The following is a 12,036-nucleotide window of genomic DNA, read 5'->3' as shown; positions in this document are numbered from 1 at the left end:
GCAGATATCTGAAACAGCATTGTTTCTCTATTGCTTTTTTTTCCCTTTTATTTAGTGATCTCTAGTAACTACCAGACCTGTCTTGGCCTTCTGATGCATTACCCACTCATCGGGGATGTTCACTCGCTGATTCTTAAGGCTCTGTTCCTTCGCGATCCCAAGGTAAGCTTTCCTTGTGGGCTGTGCACAGTTTTAAGTGGGGTGAAAAACTGGTTTCTCCACATGACTCCAAGAATTCCTAATGTAGAATTTGCCTAATAGCAGATGAATTGCCTACAGGCCACAACCCCACATACCTGATGGTCTAGCAACTCAGCGGGCAAATTCAAAGGACACTGCCCTGAGAAACAGGAGCACACATCTCTTGTAACTCAGGAGGTTGTTCTGCCCACCTGCTTCCTCATAACTCAAGGAAATAGTTGAGCACCTGCTTCTCCTTATAACCACACTTCGCGCCCGGGGGCCAGCTGACCCAGGTATAGCCTCGTGAGCCATGTGAAGACCAAGACATTAGAGCTCTAAAAAGGACCAGTTTTCTAAGAGTTTATGATGCAGTGAAACACTAAATTATTTCATATTATGAACATGTCTTTCTTATTTTGCGGGTGAGGAGTAACCTAATAAAATAAAGATTTAAAGAGACTTTAATGCTGATTTCTCTATTTGAACTTAAAGCAAGTCACCAAAATTTTCTTTACACTCCAGAGAAAAAGTGTGCTCTTTTACAACTAATGTTACATTTCTTGAAAATAAGAACATTTAATGATCTAAAAAAATCTGTGAATCCTTGATGCTTTTGAGCCAAACAAAAATATTGGATGAAGTATAAGAGAGAAAGCTTCAAACACGAGGACTAGGATGCCAGGCACTGGGTGGTAATCCCAGCCTTTGGCTCTTTGGCAGAGCTCCCAGCAATCGTGTTGGCAGTTATCGAACTGTCTTTGAGTCAGTCTGTCTGTGGATTCCACTGCCAGAGCTCTGTCTGATCAACGTGGACCTCCAAGTTCAACGTACATTTTGATTCTGAAGGATTTCTGTCCTTTCATCAGTTGTTGACTTCAACATTTGAGCATGTATTTATTCTTTGCTTGATTTAAAATTATTGTTTTCCTGTGCCTATATCCATTTTCTGCAGAAATACACAATTTTATGTCATTTCTCCTACACAAAATTTCATTAAGTATCAGAAATACAATCCATCATTTCTCTAATACATAAGGTAGCATTTTTTTTTTCTGGTAAGGCTTAGGAGTCAGACTATGAAAAATCTACAGTCTCATATTTATTTTTTTGTGTATATGTAGGCTGTATAAGTATATATTTTTAATATGAAATAGTCAAGATTATGGCATATCTATAAAAGGAATAAAGGATGAAGTTTCTGGTCAATGAGGTACCTGAGTTTTGGTCTACAACCTTAAGGTAAATTCTATCTGCTCAGCATTGAGAATTATTAGAGTCATACAGAGTGGGAAAAAATTGCTAAAATAACTGTTTGAATTATCTACTTGTGTGATTTGTTGGGTTTAATTGAAAGGAGAAACGAATATGTTATCTAAACCTATCCATCTTGGTAAGTTTTTTCCTAGCTAAATATGGTTGATCTTCCTATAAACCATTCACTCTTATAGCTGCAGAATTCTGTATACCAAATTCCTCAATGTTGTTAGTGGAATCCGTAATTTTAATAGAGTACTTTTGATTTTAAAAAGATAGTATATATAATATAGAGAATAATGAAGCCAATTCTACAAGCATTAAGAAAAATTTTCTCTAAGGTTTAAGAGAAAAAAAGTAATAGCATAAGTATCTAAAAAATAGTATTCCCCACTTTTACGTTCAAGGTCTTACCAAGTAAAAACAATCAAGCTAATTGTCCAAAAGTTAGGACTTTAAACTGGTATTTCTGAGACATGAGAAACTGGGCAGAAGGAGGGAGTCATGTGTAAAAAGCTCTTGAGAACAAGTTCGTGGCATGATGATATCTGTAGGGGAAGATAAAGCAAGCTGCAGAGTACTAAGGGGGTTTCAGACGGCCAACCCAGCAAGGTGGTAGTTTTAGTTAAGTGTATGTAATGGTTGATCCATTGGCTTTATTAGTAAATGTCAAATGATAACTAACATCACTTGGCATGTGTGCTAATTGGAGGTCTATCGCAGTGTGGTGTCCTGGGTCTTGCCAGGAGCCTGAGCTAGGAATCGGGACACTGGGCCAAGTCTTGACTCTCCTACCAAATGTCCTTGTGATCTGGGCATTCACGCTTGCTAAGTCTTGGTCTCCTCTTTTGTTGCCTCTAACAACCTACCCAAGCAGAGCAGCCTTTGACCATAAAGAACTGACGTCTAATGATATAGTAAGATCCAATCCAGTGCTACAAAGGCACAAAAGAAAAAAAAAAAAAGTAAGTTTATATATATCGTAAAAATCCACAAGTGGATAGAGCTTTCAGTGTAGTTCATGTCAACTATAAAGTCATAGAGGAGGCCATGTAAAGAGAGGGAAAGACGATGCTAGTACCCCACCCACAGCCTCTGAGAATCCAGACCTCAGAGTGCTTTAAATGTTTTCTATTTATTAGCAACAGTGAAACACTTAAATCAGAGTAAGTATATAAACACACAAGTCTCTATGAAGTGACCTAGTAGAAAGAGGAGATTTGAGGCATGAAAGTTTACTTTCCCGTATCCCAGCTTCACATGGCAGTTGTGCTGAGTGCTGCTGACAGACTCAATAAAATAAAAATAAACAAGGAGCTCTGGGCCTCCCTAAATTCATTTTCAGCCTTCAGAGAAGCATTTCGTCCTACCACTATCCCTAAATCCCAGTGGAGACTGCTCAGTTGAGAATAGACTCTGCAGTAGAGCTTGAGACACTGAGCTGTTACTTGTTTTCTATCAGATGTCAGCTTTACTGTGAAAAGATTTCTCATTTGAACAGACTGAAATAATGGGCTGGTAAACTGTAATCATAGGATCATACTCCTTCACGTCTCCAAGTACTTTGATATGCTTCATTTGGTCCTCACTACAAGCTCCGAGACAGCAGAACGGATTATCTTTCCTCCTTCTTTTTCAGTGCAGAGAGGTTAAGGCCATGTGGCTTTCCCAAGGCCGAAACGCATGTAAGCTTCCAAACTAGCTGGAATGGTTCCATGACCCTTGTTTCTACTCATCCCCTCCTGAGGTTCCCAGCCTCTGTTCTACCTTCTCCAGGAAGCCATTCCCAGGCTCAGATAAGACACGTCTTCCCTTTGAGTCCCCATAGCCCCTTGTAGTTTAGCGATTTGCTTGTATCTTCTATCAGTTATCCCTCCTCATCATCCTGCTCTTTTGTTAGCATTAACTCTGTGTCCTGCAGTGGTTGGTATTAAGAAAACAATGGTAGAGTTGAATGCTGACTTAAACACTGAGCCTCTTCTAATACTGACTCTAATCCAGGTGGATCTCACTCACCTCACATATTTCTGGAACCCATATCCACATTCCACAGAAACCATAGCCAATGGTATATTTGTCAGCTGCCATTTTTATCAAGATGGTGAAGTGACCCTACAACTTAAACTGAAAGGGCATCTAGTTCCTTAATTTAATATCGATCAGAATTATTTGAAAACCTGTTATCACCTTCAAATATTATGGAACAAAGAAGACACAACAAAGGATCTAAATAATATACTTCACTTAGACTGTGCAGATTTCAGAGCTGCAAAGAACCGAGAGAGTCTAATTCAGCTCCTCCTTCTGTATATGAACAAGCTGAGGATCAAGGTATTTGAGAGACTCTTTCAAGGTCACACAGCTTTTCAGTGGCAGAGCTAGCTGTGGAACCAAGGTCTTCCAACCACCTTTCCACACAAGAGCTGTAGCTTCATTAGTTTTAAAAATAGTGGAATCCTAGTTACTGATATTTCTCATACAAATTCTTTTATTTGTAGTAGATATTTATTTGCGTCTGTAGTAAATGAAACTGCCACGTATATAAGTGACCCAAGAACTACTTGAAATGTTTGTAAATGTATGCTGTCTGATGAGACTGGATATCAAATATCTGTAGCATTCTATACTCTGTTCACCTTACGATATGGTTTCTATACTTAGCTCTTCAGACCACAATCCTGATTCTCGTTTTCCTCTTATTATATTAGAATCACTGAGCAGATTTCCAAAAACAATCCACTAAACGAAGTAGAGGAATGGAAGGATGACAGTCTGAAAAATATGAAGTGATTAAAAAACATTGTTCTAACTAGTTCAAATTCCAAAAAAATTTTAAAACCCAATTAGAAACAAAAGTCATAGAAAATGTGAACATATTGTGTTCCTTAAATAACCAGATGTTCTCTCCTTCCTGAAGGCAGTAAGGGCTAGGAATAAAAGGTTTAAAACTATTGTTTTAAGTTAACTGTGAATTTTGCAAATCTGTTTTTTACCCTTCAGCAAATAAAATTCTAATACAGAAACATAAAGTAATTTTCATTTTTCGGTCCTCTCTTATTTGTGTTGTATGTTGAAGTGTTAACCTTATCACAAAGACTTATTACAGATGAAATACAGTACATGAATTAACATTGTAGATTATTCAGTAAGCATTTGACAGCTACTGTTTGCTTTGAAGACTAGAATAGTCCCCCAGTATTATATTTCTGGTAAGTTTGTAAGCATCCCTTTTAGCAGTGACTGCTATTGTTTATGGGAGAAAATTGCTAGAAATAAGACAATTTAATTTTATAGTCATTCTTGTACACAGAAACACAAAATAAAATATATATACTATAAAATAAATATAAATATATATATATATAATATAGTGTACAGTGTTCTTGTGCTTGGCCAATTCTGATTTGGCTTTTGTTTGGAGTTATGTTAAATATTGCTTTTTTAAATTATAACGTCTGAATATTCAGATTTTATGCAGGTAATGGATTTTTATTCTTTAATTCCAAAAACCCTCGCTGTACATGGAACTTTTTAATGTCAGGTGGCTTTAGTAAAATGTCATATATCAGAATTGAAAAGTGGTGAGTGGATTCAAGCCGGGTGATGATGATAGAAAATGCTTCATTCCGGAAATGCCATTATAATGTCGTCTTCTCTGAGCAGTGAAGGACCTAAAACCACACACACTGACTCTTTGAGGAGGATGCGCGGTGTCCATTTATTTACTTTTCCTAATGTTCCCATCTGAGGTTCTGTTCAGATTTCCTAGGATGTTTCTTGTCTGATTTTGTTACAGAAAGAATGTGTTAACTTCTGTCTTCGCCATCCTTTTTTTTTTTCCCTCCCCTAAAAGCTGGAGCATTTCTATGAGAACTGCCTTTCTTGGAGAGTCATTTTTCTGTGTGTGTTTTCTCTCTCAGTGACAAAAAAAAATGTGTTTTTTTTCCTTCATATCTGAGCTGCATGACTATATATTGTTCTTTTTTATCACTAGATTATAACCAATTGGATGTTTATTGTAGTTAATAGTTAGGTATTGATGACTCCTCAGTTATGTTTTCACATTTCAGTCAGAAATATAGACTTTTTGACATAGACTCACATTTAAAAAAACCTCAAGTTTTACTTCAGAGTAAATGGTGGCTTTCAAAAATCTGTAAAAGAATAATCAAAAGATCTTTATTGAACCAGTATTTGAAATTTGTTATTTATTATGTTCAAACATTTCATAAAGTAGAATTGTGTGTTTCTCAAAACTTATTAAGGGTTTCCTAGGGCCTTAAATAATTTTGGATTAGTTTTATAAAAGTATTTTGAATTCATTTATTTATTCAGCAAATCTTTATTTTGTATCACAGTGCACTGGGCACTGTTTAGGTTCTGGTGATATAAAGGTGAACCAAAAAAAAAAAAAAAATGGCCCTTATCATTATAAACAAGTAAACAAACAAGAAAATACTCAGTTTGTCATGTGTTATAAAAGGTACAAATGGGGTATCATCCTTAAAATAATAAGAGGAGGAAGAACCTGAGCTGGGGAGGTACCATTTCCGGTGAGGACTTTTGGAGGAGAAGGAACTAGCCAGGCAAAGAGCAGGGAGAGGAGCCGCCAGGCAGGGGAATAGCAAACACAAAGACTCCAAGGTAGGAAAGAGCTTGGACTGTTCATGGAACTGGAAGACCAGCAGCCTGGGGGGCCCTACCTGAGACAGACAGATGAGCCAGGGGAGGCTTGCTAAGGTCACCTTTTGAAACTCCAGAAAGATTGCTGGATTTGTGATGATTCTTCCTGATGATTAAGACATCCTCTTATTATAAACTACTCTTGCTCTCAGCCAGAAGTTCCAAAAACTCTTCTTAAATGAGTTCCCCACTTGATAAAGCACATTCACTTATTCAGACCTCTAGGCTGTCACATGGGTCCGGCCAGTAGGTTCTTGTTTGATTTAAGAGGACTGGGGCCAGGACTCTGAACACTTTTGGTCAGACATGTATTACTTTTATCTTTTACAAAGCAATCTTGGCTGCCTTCTATATGTCACCAATCTCAGTCAGTTTTGCTTTCATTCATGTCAGCATCATGCTCACTGTGTAGTGTCAAGGGAACTAGACCCGTCTTTCTTGTCTACCAAATGAGAGCTCTGCAAGGTCAGGGACTAGATCTTCAACAGCATAAATCCTGTGTCAGCCCCGTGAGGGAAGCTCAGAATTCAGGTTTCACTTCCGTCACAGCCTGCTGTGTTTATTGGGCAAGTCACCCTTTTCTTGAACAAAGAGGCTAGATCACATAATGTCAAAGGACCCTTCTGGCGCTATTTTAGCAAGATGCAGTTCAACTCAGCAGATCCCTTTTTTTTTTTTTTTTTTTAATTACTTACTGTGTGTAGAGGATGAGAGTTGGTCACAGTTCCTTATAGATGTGAACAAAACTGTTACGGAAGGTAAAATGAGTGAGAGTATTGCAGAAAGGACAGCTGATTCGGGCTTGGATAGTCAGAAAGGCTTCCAACCGGGCTTTTTTTTTTTTTTTTTAACATCTTTATTGGAGTATAATTGCTTTACAATGCTGTGTTAGTTTCTGCTGTGCAACGAAGTGAAATCAGCTATACATATACATATATCCCCATATCCCCTCTCTCTTGCATCTCCCTCCCACCCTCCCTATCCCACTCCTCTAGGTGGTCACAAAGCACCGAGCTGATCTCCCTGTGCTATGCGGCTGCTTCCCACTAGCTAGCTATTTTAAATTTGGTAGTGTATATATGTCCATGCCACTCTCTCACTTCATCCCAGCTTACCAATTGGGCTTTGAAGAATTTTGCTGGGACATATTATTCCATCTTAAGAAAAGAGTGTAAGCAGAGCTCCTGAGAATTGCTGAAGCAAGTGGCCGGGCTGGGCCTGGCAGTTCTCTAGCCACAGTCATTCATGGACCCCTCAGGGACTGCCCTCAACATCTTATATATTAGCAGACACTATTTTTTTTTTTTTAACTAAAGCATAGTTGATTTACAATATCATGTTAGTTTCAGGTGTACAGCAGAGTGATTGAGTTATACATATATATGTATATATATGTATATTCCTTTCAGAGTCTTTTCCCTTATAGGTTATTACAAAATATTAAGTATAGTTCTCTGTGCTATACTCAATATTGGTTATCTATTTTATATACAGTGTGTATATGTTAATGCCAACTTCCTTATTTATCTCTCCCCCACCCCCCCATTTCCCCTTTGGTAACCATAAGTTTGTTTTCTCTGTCTGTGAGTCTCTTTCTGTTTTGTAAATAAGTTCATTAGTATCTTTTTTTTTAGATTCCACATATAAGCATTATCATAGGATATTTGTCTTTCTGTGTCTGACTTCACTTAGTATGATAATCTCTAGGTCCATCCATGTTGCTGCAAATGGCATTATTTCATTCTTTTTATGGCTGAGCAATATTCCATTGTGTATATGTACCGCGTCTTCTTTATCCATTCATGTTGGGTGGACATTTAGGTTGTTTCCATGTCTTGGCTGTTGTAAATAGTGCTACAGTGAACATTGGGGTGCATGTATCTTTTTAAATTATGGTTTTCTCCAGATATATGCCCAAGAGTGGGATTGCTAGATCATATGGTAATTCTATTTTTAGTTTTTTAAGGAACCTCCATACTGTTCTCCATAGTGGCTGCACCAATTTACATTCCCACCAACAATGTAGAGTTCCTTTTTCTCCACACCCTTTCCAGAATTTATTATTTGTAGACTTTTTGATAATGGCCATTCTGACTGGTGTGAAGTGATACCTCATTGTAGTTGTATTTATTTATTTAGTTAGTTAGTTAGTTAGTTAGTTAGTTAGTTAGTTAGTTAGTTAGTTTTGGCTGCATTGGGTCTTCGTTGCTGTGCGCGGGCTTTCTCTAGCTGCAGTGAGTGGGGGCTACTCTTCATTGCGGTGCGCAGGCTTCTCATTGTGGTGGCTTCTCTTGTTGCGGAGCATGGGCCCTAGGCACGCGGGCTTCAGGAGTTGTGGAACGCAGGCTCAGTTGTGGCTCGTGGGCTCTAGAGCGCAGGCTCGGTAGTTGTGGCGCACAGGCTTAGTTGCCCCACGGCATGTGGGATCTTCCCAGACCAGGGCTCAAACCCGTGTCCCCTGCATTGGCAGATGGATTCTTAACCACTGTGCCACCAGGGAAGTCCCTCATTGTAGTTTTTATTTGCATTTCTCTAATAATTAACAATGTTGAGCATCTTTTCATGTGCCTTTTGACCATCAGGATGTCTCTTTGGAGAAGTGTCTATTTAGATCTACTGCCCATTTGTTGATTGGGTTGTTTGGTTTTTTGATATTGAGCTCTCTCTATGAGCTGTTTGTGTATTTTGGAGATTAATCCCTTATGGGTTGCTTTGTTTGCAAATATTTGCTCCCATTCTGTAGGTTGTCATTTCATTTTGTTTATGTTTCCCTTTGCTGTGCAAAAGCTTCTAAGTTTAATTAGGTCCCATTTGTTTATTTTTGTTCTTATTTCCATTACTCTAGGACATGGATCCAAAAACATATTGCTGTGATTTATGTCAAAGAGTGTTCTGCCTATCTTTTCCTCTAGGAGTTTAGGTCTTTAATCCATTTTGAGTTTACTTTTGTGCATGGTGTTAGAGAATGCTCTAATTTCATTCTTTTACATGTGGCTGTCTAGTTTTCCCAGCACCACTTATTGAAGAGACTGTCTTTTCTCCATTGTATATTCTTGCCTCCTTTGTCATAGATTAATTGACCGTAAGTGTATGGGTTTATTTCTGGGCTTTCTATCCTGTTCCACTGGTCTGTATTTCTGTTTTTGTGCCAGTTCTGTACTGTTTTGATTACTGTAGCTTTGTAGTATAGTCTGAAGTTAAGGCGTCTGATTCCTCTAGCTCCATTTCTCTTTCTCAGGATTGCTTTGACTAGTTAAGGTCTTTTTGTTTCCATAAAAATTTTAAGATTTTTTTTGTTCTAGTTCTGTGAAAAATGCCATTGGTAATTTGATAGGGATTTCATTGAATCTGTAGATTACCTTCGGTGGTATAGTCATTTGACAGTATTCATTCTTCCAGTCCAAGAACATGGTATGTCTTTCCATCTGCTTGTGTCATGTTCAATTTCTTTCATCAGCGTCTTATAGTTTTCAGAGTACAGGTCTTTTGCCTCCTTAAGGTGGTTTATTCCTTAGTATTTTATTCTTTTTGATGTGATAGTAAATGGGATTATTTCCCTAATTTCTCTTTTTGATCTTTCCTTGTTAGTGTATAGCAATGCAACAGATTTCTGTGTATTAATTCTGTATCCTGCAACTTTACTGAGTTCATTGATGAGCTGTAGTGGTTTTCTGGTTTTCTGGAGCTGTGAAACATTGCTCTGCATGTTTTAGAGGAAAGAATTTCTTTAGTGAAAGAGAACCAATTATAGTGGTGATTTATTTTTCCTCAAATAACTAAAGAAGAGACTAGAATCCATGGTTAATTCTGTTCTCATTAACAATACACAAAACAAAATCTACAAACCAGTTCTCTGCTTTTTATTTGATATTTTACAATAAGGGAGAAATCTAGGCTTTTAGGGAGAAATATTTTAAATAGATTACTTAAGCTTTCAAAGCTATTAATCCTACTATGCATGTGTGTCTAGAAAGGCACTGAGGCCCCAAATGTAAAAGTATTAAAGTGTTACAGCACATCACAGTGAAATGTTTGTGCTGTGTCCCTGAGGTCGAGGCATGAAGTGGCTGACCTGCTTCACCACTGACTTGCTGTTACACCATCAGAGAAATCATTGAACCATTTGCAGCCTTAGAGTCAGGTTCATTAATTGTTTTTCTTTTAAAGGGATAGGTGACTGGTAAGGCCGTAATTAGCCTATAATCTCTAAAGGTCATTTCCAGTTCTAAGTGCAGAAAACCTAGCTAATCACTTATTTTCCTTCTTGTATTTGAAGTAGGTTGTTCAGAAAGAGAAGGCGCTACTTTGAGTTGTTTCTATGTCATCCTAATGTTACAGTTTAAAGAAATTGAAAGCTAGAAATCACAAATTATGACAAAAAGATTATAAACTTAAAACTGACAAAATAGAAAAAAAATAGCGTAATTCTTTTTAATCTAAGTAGTTATGGCCACAATAAATATTTTATTTACCCCTTAAGTATATTAGCTCAGTAAACATCTTATTGCTAATTTAAAATATTAAATACCTTTTTTAATGTCACCTCCATATGCCCAGTTAAGGCACACATCACCTGTCAGGTCTCCTGAGGGAAGAGGGCACTTCCCCTACAAAGGCACTGAGTGATCCCTGCCTTTCCTTTCCATCTACCTACCACCTTGTGCCTTATCGTCATCTCCATGTGCCCAGTTAAGTGGATATATGGGTTATATCATCTTAAATGATTCCATATTTACAATATTAAAAAGATGTCAGGGGCCATGAACATCTGTTGTGGGTTTGCTGGATACCTTCTGCTAAAAAGAGTTGCCAAACATAACTTCTTTTTGAAAAAAAAAACATACTTCAAACTTGCTTACCTCTAATGTGATGAGAAGTAACTGTCAGTATTAAGGTACCATGCAAATATTTTTGAACAGATAAGCAATTTGTCTCTTCAAGGTAATGATGACATTTTAAAAATGAGTGAAAATAAGAGCTTTTTCAAAGACAGTCATGCTATGGAAAGGACATTTTAAAACTGGTTATTTGGAAATGTTTCATCTGTTTGTGATGTTCTGGCCAACAACAGTTTAAGTGCATCACTTATTTACAACTCTCAAAGTACACTAAAAGGTTATGGAAACAGAATTTTCTAACTAGATTTCTAAAGAATCTTCTGAATGAAAAGATTAAAGTCAGGTTTGAACCCATTTTTTAAAATTTAGAAAAGTAGCATCTTCCAATTAAATTTTCAGAAGAGTTGGATGATGGTTAATTTTATGTGTCAACTTGACTGGGCTAAGGGTTGCCCAGATAATGGGTGAAACATTCTTTCTAAGTGTGTCTGTGCGGCTGTTTCCGAAAGTGGTGAGCACTGGAGTCAGTAGTCTAGGTAAAGAAGATTCTCCCCAAACAATGTGGACAGGCACCATCCAATCCCTTGAGGGCCCTAATAGAACAAAAAGGCTGAGAAAGGGCTCCTTGATCTGGGGCGTCCATCTTCTCCTCCCCTCAGACATCCAAGCTCCTGGTTCCTGGGCCTTCAGCTTCTGACCCATCCCCACCGCCCCCTCACTCACCTCCCCCATTTCCTCTCTCCCTACTTCCCTATCCCCCTCCCAGTTCTCAGACCTTGGAACTTGGACTGAATTATACCACCGGCATTCCTGGTTCTCCAGCTTGCTGATGGCGTATTTCAGCATATCTCACCTCCATAATCACATGAGCCAGTAATAAATCTCCTCCTATATATCTATGTGTATCCTATTGGTTCTCTTTCTCTGGAGTTCCCTGACTAATACAAGCTGATTAACATTAATAAGGAAGAGAGAAATTTTATTCGCCAAATTTTAACAAAAATCTTGGCATAATTGATGTATTCCAAAATGAGTACCATACTTTAGCAAGGGTAGCCAACAATGTCTTTCCTCCATT

General features: G+C 37.8%; 1 protein-coding gene across 5 annotated transcripts in view; it reads left to right on the top strand.

The window, feature by feature from the left end:
• Positions 1-12,036, top strand: part of TBC1D5 (TBC1 domain family member 5) — a 542,652-nt gene that overhangs the window by 408,482 nt on the left and 122,134 nt on the right. For all 5 annotated transcript variants that reach the window (XM_061194718.1, XM_061194716.1, XM_061194717.1 and 2 more), the window contains one exon: positions 56-162. In XM_061194718.1, coding sequence (XP_061050701.1) covers positions 56-162 — 107 coding nt within the window. The remainder of the gene's footprint in view (positions 1-55; positions 163-12,036) is intronic.

Source organism: Eubalaena glacialis, chromosome 6, assembly GCF_028564815.1.
Source record: "Eubalaena glacialis isolate mEubGla1 chromosome 6, mEubGla1.1.hap2.+ XY, whole genome shotgun sequence".
Classification (NCBI taxonomy): domain Eukaryota; kingdom Metazoa; phylum Chordata; class Mammalia; order Artiodactyla; family Balaenidae; genus Eubalaena; species Eubalaena glacialis.
Note: the sequence above shows the minus strand (reverse complement) of the source record. Positions and strands in the feature narration are given on the sequence as shown.